This window comes from Helobdella robusta, assembly GCF_000326865.2.
Source record: "Helobdella robusta unplaced genomic scaffold HELROscaffold_4, whole genome shotgun sequence".
Lineage (NCBI taxonomy): Eukaryota > Metazoa > Annelida > Clitellata > Rhynchobdellida > Glossiphoniidae > Helobdella > Helobdella robusta.
The window spans coordinates 1,620,614-1,636,032 of NW_008704902.1; the positions used below are offsets into that span (position 1 = coordinate 1,620,614).

The following is a 15,419-nucleotide window of genomic DNA, read 5'->3' on the forward strand; positions in this document are numbered from 1 at the left end:
TTTTAATTTTTTAACAAATCTTTTTTGTAAATTCGTAATTTCATTTGCTCTGATTATTTAAAAAATGATTTATTTGTTCAAAAATTTTGTTGCAATAAAATTTGGGTGTTGCTTAAAATATAAATATGCTTGACAGTAAAAATTGATAATTGTTGCTTAATTTTTTGGGTGAAATTGAACCATGAAAAGGAACAAACCTGTAATTTTCTCCTTGCATTTTGAACCAATATCACCAGGGTTCATAGAAGAAAGACCTGTTGAAATCTTTTTTAATTGAGGTTTGATAAGTGGATAATTGAGCAAACTCGCCGTATTTATAACTACATAAATTATCTAATTTTTTAATAAAAGAAGTGGTAAAATAAAAATTATAAATAATTAATTATAGTAAATGAGGGGCAGCTGGCATAATAAGCAATCATTATCTATATAGTATTGTATGTATTATAAAATAAATAAATAAGGATAGAAGGCCATAGTTGTTAATATAGTAAGCGAGTAAAAATCGAGTCTTCCTACGTTTTCTTCATCACTGCTATCATCATTTCCATGTGTTTTTAACAGGTCAGCTAATTTTAAAATATCAACTTTTTGCTCCATCTTTCAAGAATTGCTTAATCTAGAAATTAATATTTTGAAATATTTTCGACTGATTTTTGTAACCACGGAAACAAAAGACGAGTAATATATATATAGCTTTGTAAGTAGAAACCATATGGTCATTAGACAAAAATTTTGTCCCCAAATTCACAAAACACTTACACACAATACACACTTTTTCAGTTTTTATTTGTTTTTAAGTTCAATTTTGACTAAAAAAGTCCTCTGAATTTGGCTCAACAACCGTCTACTGTTAGATAAAGTTGATAGTGTCCACTAATGAGTGATTCGAATAATGAAAATAGTTCGACAAAAGAAGGTCTTCTCTTTGGTTCCATGAACCAGCATTGACTCATGATTGCATAAACGTTGTTAGGACAGTTTCGCGGCTGTCTGTGTTTACACCCATCCAAGACGCGGTTCACGACTTCGTGCACGTTCCACTCTGTCGAATGAGTAGAAACGTTGCAAGAAAATGAAAATTACGTGTATATAATGTAAGTGTGTATGTATGTATGTGTACAATGAACTTAACCTTGGTATGGAGTTTCTCCGAAAGAAAATATTTCCACTAATAAAATGCCATATGACCAAACGTCCGACCTGAGTTCATGGTTTTTGTTCCGCAAAACTTCTGGTGCGGTCCATCGAACTGGTACCTTAGATGATGCTGAATAAATGTAGAAAAATATTTGTTATTGGATTCAAAAATTTTTAAGTTGAGAATGACGGCGTGGCCAGGTCGGAAATACCCTGTCTCAATAGAATTCTTTTAAAAATCAGCACAAATAGCCGATTTGTGGTAGGAGACAATTGCAAAAAATGCTAAAAAATTTGTGGGAAGAGTTCCATTTAGGGTGTATTAAAATTACTTTGAAAAACTTTTAACATATGAAAAATTCTTAAAAAGTATTATAATAATTTGAAGACGATGAATTTTCGAAAAAGCTAAAGGATTTTTGAAGAGGGCGTTAGCTCTAATGCTATAATAGAAGTTTAAAATATATTAAAGTAATTGAAATAAACTTTTAAATATCTAACCTTGTTTGTAAAGATTATTCTGATTTAAATCCAAAGCCATTCCAAAGTCACTTACCTTGAACACATTTTTGTATTTAGAAACTAAAACGTTTCTAGCCGCCAAATCTCTATGAGCAATGAAGTTTTTTTCAAGGTATTTCATCGCACTACATACCTGGTATTTTAATTTTTCAGTCAAAGACTTATTACTTACTTTCATAATTAAATTTGAAAAAGTACAACTTGAAGTGCGATTTTTATGAGATCTTGGGTTTCAATAGTTGAGCCTGCATCGTTCCTCAGCATATTTAGTAAAGAACCATTCGCCATTATCTCTATAATTAAATATAAATTATCACCTTTCCTACAATCACCAATCATGTGAACAATGTTTGTGTGTCGTATTTTTCTCAGCATTTCGATTTCCACAGCGAATTCTTCCATAGTTGTTGTATGACTGTTGAATGTTTTTGCAGCTACCATTAAATCTTTTCCGTCATATTTGAGGTATGCTAGTAGTGTTAATTAGTATTGATGCATCATTCTCAATCGATTTAAAAATTGCACTTTTAAACTAGATAAACAACATCACGTTAGCTAAATCAATTTCAAAGTGAAGTAAAAATCGATATTGAAAACCTTCATAGACAAATCCAAACTGTCCATCTCCTATGGGAGACATCAATACAAGATCATTTTCTGAGATGTGATCGATTACTGGCAGGTTTAGTTCTTCAGGAAAAAAACTGTTTGCTCTCAAATTTCGAATGAATACGTTAGGCTGGTGGTAGCCAGATTCTCTATTTTTTTTACGAGTTGCATTCATCCGCTTAATATCTGCAAACTTCTTTGTATCTGTAGTTTAATCAGTATTTAATAGTTTAATTTTATTGCTTAGTTGTAATTTTACTACGGTAAATATTTAAATTTCCCATCTATATATGCCCTTATTAGAATTTAATTGGTTTAATTTGATAAATTTGCAAAATTAAAATTTCATAGTAAATAGACGGTCGGTTTGTTCAAAAGTATGATCTGTTTTCAGGCATTTTTTTATCAGTGAAATCATTTTTTTTGCACTCATTTCTCTGTTCTAATTCAGTAAACATCAATCTCGCAAAACGTTGTTCGACTATAAAATATTACTTTTTTACCGAAATCAAATTACTAAAGTACATGGTTAATGATATCAAAAACAAATGAAATGTAAAAGCCACGACACAAAACTTGTACCCACTGTAAAATTTACAAAAATGTTTATTAAATCATTTACCTTGAAAATCTGAGTTGTTATCTAAAATCTTCAATATTTCATGAAATCTTGGTCTCTTTGCTACATTGATATTCCAGCATCTCAATAGAAGATTGTGGTACAAGTTTGTGGGGCAAGCTGCTGGCTGTTCATGACGATGTCCATCAAACAAAAAGTTTATCGTCGATTCGTTCGATAGATCTTTCAAACAAAATTCATTAATGTTTTCAGATTTTTAACATTTTTGACGACAAATTAACATCAACTAATATAAATTGATATCATAATTCCTCGAGTAATTTTACAAAAAATGGTTTTCAGAAATGCAATTTTGCAAATTTTTTTTTATTACGTTTTAATACAAAACATTATTAGAAACAAATTTTAACATTTTATAATAACAAACATTTGGCGAAATTTTGCCATACAGTATATTTAAAAACATTGGTTTGATTTAAATACTTAGGTGAAATTTTTTTGGTAGAATATGACCCAGGAAATGAAAATATGAGGAACCTTTGTAAAGAACATCACCGCGGTTGAACATTTCTACAAGGACCATAGCATAAGACCAAACATCAGATGTTTTACAGAATTGTCTATGTAATAAAACTTCCAAAGGCATCCACTTTACAGCTATTACTATATCTAAATGTTTCGATCGCAATTTAAATATAAAGTTAATTCCTTAAATTTTTTTGGAAACTTGCCTTCCGTCAAATCGAACACGTAGTTGGCGTTTACGTCGTCTGCTATTGCTTGATCAATGACTCTACATGAGGACAATCCTGTTTAGTTTGATTTTGTGTTGATATTTATGTTGGTTTCTCTATCTCTCCTCCTCTCTCTCTCTCTCTCTCTTTATCTCTCTCTCACACACACACCACAAACACACAACCCAAACACACAACCCAAACACACACACACATATATATTTATGTATTTATTTCTTATTATGTACCTGAGATTTTGATGTGGTTGTCATCTGTTACCAAAATGTTATCAGCTTTCAAATTACAGTGCATAACTTTATGCTCATGCAAATATTCCATGCCAGAGGCTATCTGAAAACATTTTTTCAATTTTATAATAATTTTGGATATAAATTGTATTACAAAAATTTATTACATTTCCTATTTATTTATTTTCATATTTAATTAACCTGTTGTTGCATTGTTAATGTTTGTTTCCTAACGTAATTCATTCGCAATTGTGAGCGTTCGTGCAAAAGCTTACTTTTTATTGCATTGTTTTATTATATTATGTTCCCACAGGTACGCATACATTTACGTGTTCGGTGTTCATAACTTTTTAAAAATTTTTATGAATCCCAGAATGAATTTCAGAGAATCCCTACATAAAATCAAGCAATCATTAATGAATCAACAAATTTAAGTATACAAACTTCTTTAGAAAATTTGATAATACGTTGTAAATCGAGAATCTCTTTCTGTTCCTTTCTGACCACTTCAAGTAAGTTTCCTTTTTGAAGGTAGGTCATGACGTAGCAGGGTACGTCACTGTCCCTCATTATTACAAATAAATCTGGGTGGCCTGCAGAAAGGAAAAATAATTTTATTAAAAAATTATCAGTTCTTCCAAACTCCACACCAATGCTTCAATCTTTTATATTGCGAATCGTTTCTTTGTACGAGATCAAACTAGACTGGATTTCAACAAAATTTCAATCGTAAATTTTAAATAACAATTTTTGAAAGAAACCTATGACATTCGAATGATTGAACTTAGTGAGCATTTCGGCTTTCTCGATGAAGATGTTTTTGCGTCGAATGGCCTCTTCATCGCTTTCGTTTTGACATTTCAACATCTTAATGGCTACATCGTAACATTTGCAGTACGTTCCTACAATCATTCAGTTCAAAAATTTCTAATTCAATTTATACCTAATGATAATAAGAATCAACTGCACCAAGAAATATTATGTAATTTATTTAGGCACCTTTTTTGATTATACAGTTATTATCGCTGATCTCGTTCTCAAAGTGGAGTTTCTTTTTATTCTCTAAACAAATTTATTTAAAGTTTATTGTTTCATTTACAAAAACCTAAATTTAGAAAAGTGGCTTCAAAAAAATAGTGAAAAACATATTAGTAAGTAAAAAATACAATGTCACCTGTAAATATTGAAACCGCCGTTTGGTACTTTTCTCCTAAATTAAATAAAGTTTAATTAATAAAAATACAACAAAATGTTTATATGATTTAAAATTAGAAATAAATTGAATTCGAACAAATAATTTTTATTATTTTTATTACCGAATTTATCAACTTCTTTGGCCAGATCAAGTCTTCCAATTTCCGTGAGAATATCCACCAGTAACACCCAGTCAATTCTAGAAGTAACGCTTGATTGTTTACCAATTACCGACATTTTTCCGAATTTTTTCTTACTAGGTTTTGAACCATTATTACTTAATAGTTTGTCGTCATCGTTCTCGCCTATGTTTGTCTGATGTGCACTTCCAAATTTGACCTTTCCTATTTCCATCAGTTTTGTGAACAGTTCAAAGGTCGTCCAGTTTTCAATGCGGTTGCCTTTGAAAAATGTCAAGCATTTGCACATAAGTTTGTTACTTTCTGTTCGTTTCAATTTTTGAGACAATTTCCAAAGAAATGTCAAATGGTCACAACTTTCAGTTGCCATTTATTGACTTTTTTGTTACTAAATTATTTCACCAATATTTTATAGACAAATTAACAAACGAGTGTCGATTTCAAACATAATGTAATAGCACACATGTGTGGCCAACATGAAGCGATTGTATTGAATGAACATAACTGATAGAAGGCTGGCGAAGCAAGACTGCTGAAGAATTGGGAAAAATGAATAGCTTTGAAAATATATATAACAAATGAATAAACAATCAGTTTAAAAAAATTTTACAAAGGACCAACCGAATGTATATTAAATGGGCATGCAAGTGTCTATCGTGTGCTGTGTAGTGCATGCGTGTGCTTGTGTGTGCAAATTCAATTTTTTTTCACATAACATGCTTTGCGTAAGCGATATGTTTGTGCCGGGCCTATTTTACATGCTCGAAAATAATTTGTTGTTTACCGTCGCAACTGAATTGAATAATAAATTCCCGTTACTATTTCCCTTTTAAAATTGGATGCTTTTGTTTTGCTATTGTACTGTATTTTGAAATTGACACTCGTTTGTTAAAATTCTGATAAGCTAACATAAACTAACAGCGCGCGGGTGGAGAGCGACGTTAGAAATGATTCGAATTCACGAGTTCACTGCCAGACGGTAGTTTGTGATACTACTTCTTACGTATATTTCCGTGCACGTTCAGTTTCATTGAAGATATTATTATTAATATATCTGATAAATACTCAGGAAATAATTTAGAATGAGACTTATACATAAACGTGCAAATTTTAAAAATTATTCTAAATTCTATGGGTAGCCAGTGCAAAAGAACAAGATATGGAGATATATGAGAAAAGAAAGGGGCACGAGCAACTATACGAGCAGCAGAGTTAAAAGCTTTACTTAAAGGATAAAGTATAGAATCAGGAAGACCATAGTAGAGCGAGTAGATAAGACTAACGAAGTAACAAGAAGGAGAAGAGTAGGATCATCAAGAAAAGGCAAATTTTTTTTATTCTACGTAGATGAAAATAAGAGTTTCTAGCGACACTATTAATCTGAGAAGAATGAGACATAGTAGAATCAAAGATAAAACCTAGACTACGAAACTTGTGAGAGACATCAAGAGTTTTAGAATCAGGTAAGATAATAGGAGGTATAGTAATAGAGTGTTTAGATTTATTAAAACAAATTAATTAAAACTTAGAAGGATTAAGTTTAAGACACCTAGAGTCAGACCAAGCGATAATTGAAGAAAGACATAGAGATAGATTATGAAGAACACTATTGAGATTAGATGGAGGAAAAGAAGTATTAATGTAAGAATCATCAGCATATAGTTGACTAGAGAAAGAAAAGTTATTAATAATACAAGATAGTTCAGAGGTATAGAGTATAAATGGAAGAGGGCCAAGGATAGAACCCTGAGGAGTTAGATGTAGAATTCAAATTCAATTCAAATTTTCAAAAATAGCTTTATTCAGCAAAATAACAACAGTTTTTCGCTAGGAGACCCGAAGTATCAACTTGTAGGGCCACCTATACACAATAGAAAAGGATTATGGATAGTAATAAACATAAACATGAAACTAATTCTATTATAAACAAAATATAAAAATAATAGATGATGAGAAAGGAGTTCTTTTAACTATACACTAATAATAATAGTAAAACATTTTCGAGTAATATGAAAATTAAGACAATAAAACTAAATGGTCGAGTTGCTATATTAAAAATTAATCAAGAAAAGTAATTTGAACGAACCAATTTGTTAATTATAGTTTTATGAGAACATAGAGTCAATGAATTCTTAGCATATATTGGCAGTAAATCCCAAAGATGCATTGATAAAGAAAGTACTGAATTTATATAAAAATTTGACCTGGGTTTAGATAAATAAAAATCAGAATTATATCTCAAGGATCGAGTATTATGGTTTTTAAATATGATAATTTGCTTATGAAGTAACGGACAAAAATTAAGTTTATATAATTTAAAAAAGAAAATTAAAGAATAAACAGTGTGTAATTGACTTACATTTAAAATATTTGCCATATTATAATAATGGCTAATGTGATCAATTCTATTTAATTTAAACAAAATACGCAAGAAAAAATTTTGATTAAGAGTTAACATATGAAGATTGGACTTCGAACTACAACCCCAGACAGGAATGCAATAAGTTAAGTAAGGCAAAATGAGAGAATTATATAAAGACATTAAAGTAAAGATAGGAAATCTAGATCTCAAACGATAAATTACACCCAGATTTTTGGATAATTTACTAGATATCCACCTTATATGATCAAACCAATTCAAATTACTAGAGATAACAACACCCAAAAATTTTACAGAATATACTCTTTTAATTAATATATTATTTAGTACTATGATAGGATAATAAATGTCTGTACGAATTTTAGGACCAAAAAAATAAATAATGTTTTGTCCAGGTTAATTCTTAAGTTATTAGAAACAACCCAATCATAGACATGAATTAATTCATTATTAATGGTAGAAACCAATAAATCAAGATTAGAATGCGAAAAAAGTAAAATAGTATCGTCGGCAAAAAGTACAAATTTTAAAACACTAGAAGAGTTAATAAAGTCATTAATAAAAATATTAAATAATAGAGGACCCAAAATAGAACCTTGCGGAACACCTGATGCAATAGAAGACTGTTGAGACACAGAATTATTAATAGAGACATATTGATAACGTTCATGCAGATAAGAATAAAACCATTTATAAGCTATTTCTCATATACCGTATCTAGATAATTTATTTAGTAAAATTTTTTCAATAAGTTTGGCTAAACTAGAAATAATAGATATAGGTCGGTAATTATTAATAATAGGCCTATTACCAGATTTAAACAAGGGTATAACCCTAGAAATCTTTAAACATTTAGGGAAATAACCATTATTAAAAGACAAATTTATTAAATGTTGTAAAGGAATAATAATATTATTAAAAGTTTTTTTTAATAAAATGTTTGAAAAACAATCATCACCCGAATTAATGAGAACAACAGAAGAAAAACGATTACAGAGATAAGAAGAAAACCAAGGTAGACAAGAATCAGTAATATTAAAATAAAGATGTAGCAGTCTCAAGAAAATAGCATGATCAACAGTATCAAAAGCCGAGGAAAAGTCAAGAGCAAGAAGAAGAGTAAGATTACTATTGTCACTAGAGAAAAGGATATATTTGTGTATTTTGAGTAAAGAAGTTTCAGTACTGTGAGCAGGTCTGAAACCAGATTGAGTTTATAATGAAAAGGAAATGAAATGACAGCTCACTTTGAAATACCATGTTGAGGCTAGTGGGAAAATTGTTAAGCGGACGGTGAAATATATATAGAAATATATATATATATATAGAAATATATATATAGAAATATATATATATATAGAAATATATATATATAGAAATATATATATATATATATATATATAGAAATATATATATATATATATAGAAATATATATATATAGAAATATATATATATATAGAAATATATATATATAGAAATATATATATATAGAAATATATATATATAGAAATATAGTTATATATATACATATATTAGATAAATGATTTTGACTTAGATAAAAACTAAAATCATATACTAAGTATAAAATCATATTTTAGTTATGTTTTAAGAACATATAACTAAAAAAATAATTCTCATGTTGAATCAAACATAGCTTTCCATGAAAAGTTAATTTTTGAGTTTAAACTATTTTCAAATGTAAACAAACAATTGATAAAATTTAAACGCAAGGACCAACTAGTCGTGCATAAGGGAGCGACGAAACATGAGCGTTGTAACAGTCGAGGACCCTAACGTAAAACATTGCCAACAGCGAATAACAAAGTTAGATTTGGAAATCAGAGCCGTTGTGCAAGATATTCAAAGATGTACTGGTCCCCTAGTAAAATTGGAAGAACTCAACAAAATAGTGGCTAAGAACTTGAGTGAATTAAAATCAAAAATTCAAGAATTAGAAAATCTCGGGTTTGAACAAGATAAAGAAACTTCTAAAATTGCTGTCCTAAAAAATGTCGAAATTTACAGCAAGCAAACAAATGGGATACAAAATTTGCTACGAAAAGCCAACTTAGCTTGCCAACTTGCCATGGAAAAGAAGAATACTAGTGATCTGTTCAGCAACAAAAGTGGCAGCGAATCATTATCTGATGTGAGAAAACGCCCAGTAGTGATCCACAAAGATTCTGCAATTAGCTCACAATCGAACATAACTCAGAGCCTAATTAATTTAACTCAAATGATGGCTGACGAAGTGAAACACTCAGAAAAAACTTTGGGTGTCTTGCTATCATCTTCTGATCAAATTAAAGAGACCCATGAAGAATTAAAAAATGCTTCTGGACATATTCGTAATGCCAAGAAATTGCTGACCAAATATGGCCGCAGAGAATTCACTGATAAGCTACTCATAATTATTGCATTAATTTTTTACTTTGCTTCCTGTTTATATGTCATTAAAAAACGATTATGGACCAATACTTAAATTATAATGTATGATAGTTATGCACAAATTTAACAAGTATGTCAACAGTTTATGAACCTAAATAAAATCACTCTATCATTCTTGAATACTTTAATAATTTAATATTAATTATTAATACTGTTAATAATGTTGGACGTTAATAGTTAATTTAATCAGAATTTAATATGAAAAATTTTGATGTGATGTTGCATCGTTCCAAATAAATGTTATTTTTATTATATAGATCGATATTAAGTCAAAGTAGCTTTCCATCGGGCACAGAAAATGACCTCACATTTCTTATTTACCAAAAATTTCTGGCCTTGTGTTGCTTTCTAGTTTTTTGCTAACATTTGGCATCAAGCCACAACACAATTTCATGACTTTAAGGTAAGGAAATGAATAAACCATATATAATGGTAATTAATTTAAAATTGAGTTGATATATATATATATACATATACACACAAACAGCAGCGGTTGATTTTTTCAGCATTTATTTATAATCAATAAAATTAACCTAAAATTTATTAAAAATTCAAGATGAATGAGGCATAGAGAGCACAGTTGTATGTCGAGCTGACATGTGCTGCAAATGTTCAGGTACAGAAGTCCAAGAATTTGAGGGAGATGACAGTTGATCGATAGCAGAAAACCTGTTATAGACATCGAACATTGCACCTAATGGCCAGGCTATCTCATATGATCGAATCTTTTTTCTAACCTGTATTATGAATTGTATTTTTTTAATTTTCAATTTAATGATTTTTTAAGATATCCAACAATTATTCATCAATCGACGTTATAAAAACATTTAGTATAGTATTGATTCGAAACAAAGCAAGCAGTTACTAATAAATAACTTTATGGAGGGGACTGACAAACATTTTCTGCGCTTAAAAAAATTTTTCCGGCATTTTTAATAATAAAGTTTTGGTAAATATTTTACTAAAACTTTAAAATTTTCAAATCAAAAAAGCCTTTTATTCATTACCAAGCACAGGTAGGCCTAATTACTACTGACTTGCTTACATTCTGACATTCGTATTATTGAGACTGACATTCATAACGTATGTATTGTCTTTTCGTTCAACAAAATTATCATGATAGTTCAACAACAGTTCTAACTGTTAATGGCCTGTGGACTGAAAAGTTGTAGCCTTCAGTTAGCAAAGATGATATGTAGCACAAGTCCAAACACTGGAAGGGATTTGAAATGCTGGCAACACGGCAAGCTGTCAGTGATATAAAACATTTGTAAATTTTATTTTATTCATTTTAATTCAAAACAAACACCTTTTTGGGAAAAGTGGACATATGTATTGATGTTAACGACGAAGCCTCCATTTTGATCTAGCATGATATTTACCATTAACAAATTTAGTTGTTTCATGAGACTTTAATGTAATATAATAACTAATAAAAACCTTTTGTGACATTTAGAAATTCAAGTTGATCAAAGAAGTACGATATTGCGTAAAACTCAGAATTTTGAATACTAAAACTTTTGTCAATTTTGTATTTGCTGATGAGATTTTTGACCTCCTTGTTGCATAAATGCCACCTGCTCTTTGTCTCATTTTTGTATGAAGATCTGAAGATTGGTAAATTATTCGTGACAAAATAAAAAAAGTGATATAAGATGAAATTACTTTAGCCTGTGAACACCTCCTCTGTATTCCCAAGTACCATTCCAATTAAACGGCAAACAGAAGCTCTCCAAATTTTGAGATGGTATGTCCCCTTTGAAATGCAGCATCATTTCAAACATTGGACATTAATCGAAAATATTGCTAAAAATTTATATTAAAAAACTAATGCAAACAAATGAGCACATTTAAAAAAACGAGGTTACAAAATAACTACCTGTAACTTGTTCAGTACCTCCCAGGATTTGAAAACGAGCCGACATCATACCTAAGCCTAAATAACTGAGAAGACAATTAAATAATATGAATGATTAGATCAACTTTGAACCGATCCGCATAACATACGTTAACAAATGAGTAACTAAGTTTTAAATAAAATTAAAAATCGAAATTCCAGAAAATATTACAAATACTTAACAACAAGATGAAACCTGTGAGTGTATATTGTGATTTGATCACCAAATAACTTACGGTGAACTATGTGAGGGTGGCCTTGATATTGTAACAGTTCCTAGGTACATATTTTACGGCATTTTCTAAAATTTATTCATAATAATGCAGCTTACATGTTATTCTATACTTAGATAATTGAACCATCGTGCCACAAAGGTTGAACTATTCACACCACACGACGTACATACACATTATATATGCAAGCGTGTTTGAGTTTCGGACAGGCAGTAGGCCTATTCGAACCATGCCGCCGTGTAATAGCACCGCGAGAAGTTGGAGTTCTACCGACTAACCAATTAAATGCATATAACAATAAAAATTCACAAATTATTGAAAATGTACTGTTGCTTTGGGTATGAAAGTAATTTGAGTTGATCCTCCTCCCAAATCCAACACTCCAACAGTTTTTGACAATTCGTTGAAATTGTCTGAGAAAAAAATGGTAAGTTTGATGGTTTGATATGTAATGAAGATTATTTGTTAACAATTTGAAGAAATTGACTGGACCATTTAAAAAGTTGACAGTGAACCAGCTAAACAGGCCCTCGTCATCTCCCTTCATGATGGACACGCCATCAGCAGACAGGTCAAATGGATAACTTTCAAACAATTTTTTCACCTGCCAACCACAAGTACAAGTTGCAAATATCATCATCAATTTAGAGATATTTGTGTTTACTAAACTAGTTTCATCTCATAATTTGTCAAGATGATTCCTTTTTGTGTAGAATTCAAAAATCATTACAGTTGCTATTAGATTTGAAATATCAATGATATGTAATTGATATTATAAATTATTTCGAGTGATTCATGAAAATTTCAGAACCTCAGCGAGAATATTGTCAGAAGCTTTCTGTGGAAGCAGTCTCAACCCAGCAGTGGCCTTCAACGCAAGTGGTGTTGATGACCAGAGATGTTTAGGCACATACTTCTTGGCATGTCGTAACAGAGGTTCCAAAGATTCAGCAGCCTGATAAGTTAATTAAAATTTCAAAATAGAATTTTATTGCAGTGAAATTTATAAATGAAGAAAAAATTTAATAAGCCTAATTTTTTGTGGAACTTATGAGTTTATCCAATGAAACAATGAGAATTTTGTAAACAAATTTACTCAAGTAAAAAAAATACCAGTTTTGGAGATTTTGCATAAGATGATAAACCAGGCTTGATGCTTTTGAAATAAGAATCTTCTAAAATCAGTGAATCATCTGTAAGTGATGTAAAATGTTATTAAAAAGTGATTAAATACAAACCAATCAGAAAATAAAAATGTAATTAGATATGTTGAACATCATCTAGATGTTAATTGGAACAATTAGATTTTTTAAACGAGTTAAAATGCATTATTTTACATTGGGTAATTTACTTTGAAATAAATATAAAAAAAATAAAAAGGTAATAAAAAGTAAAAATTAATGTTCATGATACCTAAAAGAAAACAAATGGAAAATAGAAAATTACACCAAATAACATTTTTTAAGAAAGTTACAAATCTGATTAATTTAAATTAATTACATTTAAATGCTTATAAAATGTTGTTAGAGATGCCATAATTTCATGAATGAACCTAATAATAGTTATTGATAATTCAAGTAGTTACTTACTGCTGACATAACTTTGAAACTTGAAGACATGTATTCGACTTCCTGTGCTTCCCGCATCAAATATTATGCCAAATTTCTTAAGATGATTTGGAACTGCGTTATTCCATGTTGAATTAAAATAATTTGCAGTGTTGCTGTACACCGAAACTCTATGCCAGGCATATAAAAAAACTACAAGAACAACCAACAATAACGATGACAAAACAGTTTTGTTTCCCAACTTTTTAAAGCCTGAAGGACTTTTTATCATAATTAATCCAAACAAAAATATACTAAAAGCCAAAGATAAAATTGCTATCATGATTTAAAAACTAAGATATTGATTTGATTTGACATTGATTGGTTGGCTAATTTGTCATAGATCTCATAGATCAATCAATAAATACCATAATTTACAACATAACAGACAAAATGCTGGTCAATGTTGTTTTATATGTAGTATATGAATGATGAACTTTGAAAAAATCTAATTAATTGTCATATTAAATAAATAAAATCAAAAATAAAAATTAACAGTAAATCCTGAATAAATTACAATTTAAAAAAAAAACACTGCTAAATTTTTCAATTCCTATTTATTTGTTGTTAAAGTTAGTTAGAATGAGTCATTTCAGATCCTTTTAATAATTAATTTAAGTTTTATTGCACCAAATAAAATTAATTAATTAATATTTATTAAGATAATCAAAATATAATATAATCTATATAATTAATAATTAATACAATGAATAAATAAATAAATAAATTAATAAAATTAATATTAAATTGAAATTTAATTAGGAAATAGGTAAGGCAAAACCGGAGATCCGTCCTAAGTTTAGTTTAGGTGCATGCTAACCAATTTAATTCTTTAAGTTTTAATTAACTTAGACTTAAAATGAAATAGTTAAATCTTCATATTCACGTAGAAGACGCTTTTCTGTTTATGTCGAATATTTGCAACTTAAATCCAAGCTTAACCAAACATATACAGGTCATATGTAAAAATCCAATCCAGGTGTTTCTGTTAAGTTTCATTAAAACGCCTAACTGAATGAGAAATATAAGAAATTAAGAAAGTTAGGCAAATAAGTTATGAAATTTCCATTTAACAAATTTAATTTTCAGTCACAAAAGTTAAATTTAAGTGATGGTAAGATATTAACTATAATTTTCATTTAACCATTAATTTAACATATTATATTTAACATACAAAGGCAAATATAGTTTCTGCATTGAACTACAGCACTTGTCAAAATGATTTATATCATTTTTTTTTATCTAAACATTTAGTAAATGTTTGTTATAATATTTAAAAGTTAATATAATTCATCAACATGTGTTCATCACATGAATGTTCCCAGTTGGTGTTAACACCTTTCTTTAAGTTTCTTTAAAACTTTAACAATTTAACATTTAATAGTTTTGTGTTAATTAATTCTCATTTGAGGTTGTTTAAAAAATGGCAAAATGTGTTTAATATTGCCAATTTAAAAAAAAGAATCTTCTTTAAAAATATTAAACAAATCAAAAGCCATTAAAAAGCAACCGATCATGGAAATTCTTCGATGGGGAGAAAATGCAATTTCTCGCAAACAATCGTACGCAGATCCGTTATTGTGAAAGTCAGGATCGTTTTATCAAATGATTTCATCCACACGTAAGAGTTTCGCCAGTTGAACACATTTCAATTTACTGATTTTTATTCAAAATAATTTCAGCAAA

The 15,419-nt window shown here is 29.3% G+C and overlaps 3 protein-coding genes across 3 annotated transcripts; 1 reads left to right on the top strand and 2 right to left on the bottom strand.

Moving 5' to 3' along the window:
* Positions 1-836: 836 nt before the first annotated feature.
* On the bottom strand, positions 837-2,037 carry HELRODRAFT_67268 (hypothetical protein; the record flags this gene model as incomplete). Its single annotated transcript, XM_009024305.1, has 4 exons — positions 837-1,045; positions 1,136-1,270; positions 1,642-1,795; positions 1,861-2,037. The coding sequence occupies 4 exons, from the start codon at positions 2,035-2,037 to the stop codon at positions 837-839; spliced, it is 675 nt and encodes a 224-aa protein (XP_009022553.1).
* Positions 2,038-9,313: 7,276 nt separating this feature from the next.
* Positions 9,314-10,030, top strand: HELRODRAFT_162197 (hypothetical protein; the record flags this gene model as incomplete). The annotated part of the gene is made up of 1 exon (XM_009024472.1): positions 9,314-10,030. One exon carries the CDS (start codon positions 9,314-9,316, stop codon positions 10,028-10,030), a length of 717 nt encoding a protein of 238 aa, XP_009022720.1.
* Positions 10,031-11,464: 1,434 nt separating this feature from the next.
* HELRODRAFT_133471 (hypothetical protein) lies at positions 11,465-13,767 on the bottom strand (the record flags this gene model as incomplete). Its single annotated transcript, XM_009024473.1, has 8 exons — positions 11,465-11,584; positions 11,883-11,940; positions 12,090-12,169; positions 12,454-12,539; positions 12,619-12,730; positions 12,938-13,081; positions 13,240-13,319; positions 13,716-13,767. Coding segments are annotated over 8 exons (732 nt in total), but the record flags the coding sequence as incomplete, so codon positions are not given.
* Between the last annotated feature and the right edge of the window lie 1,652 nt (positions 13,768-15,419).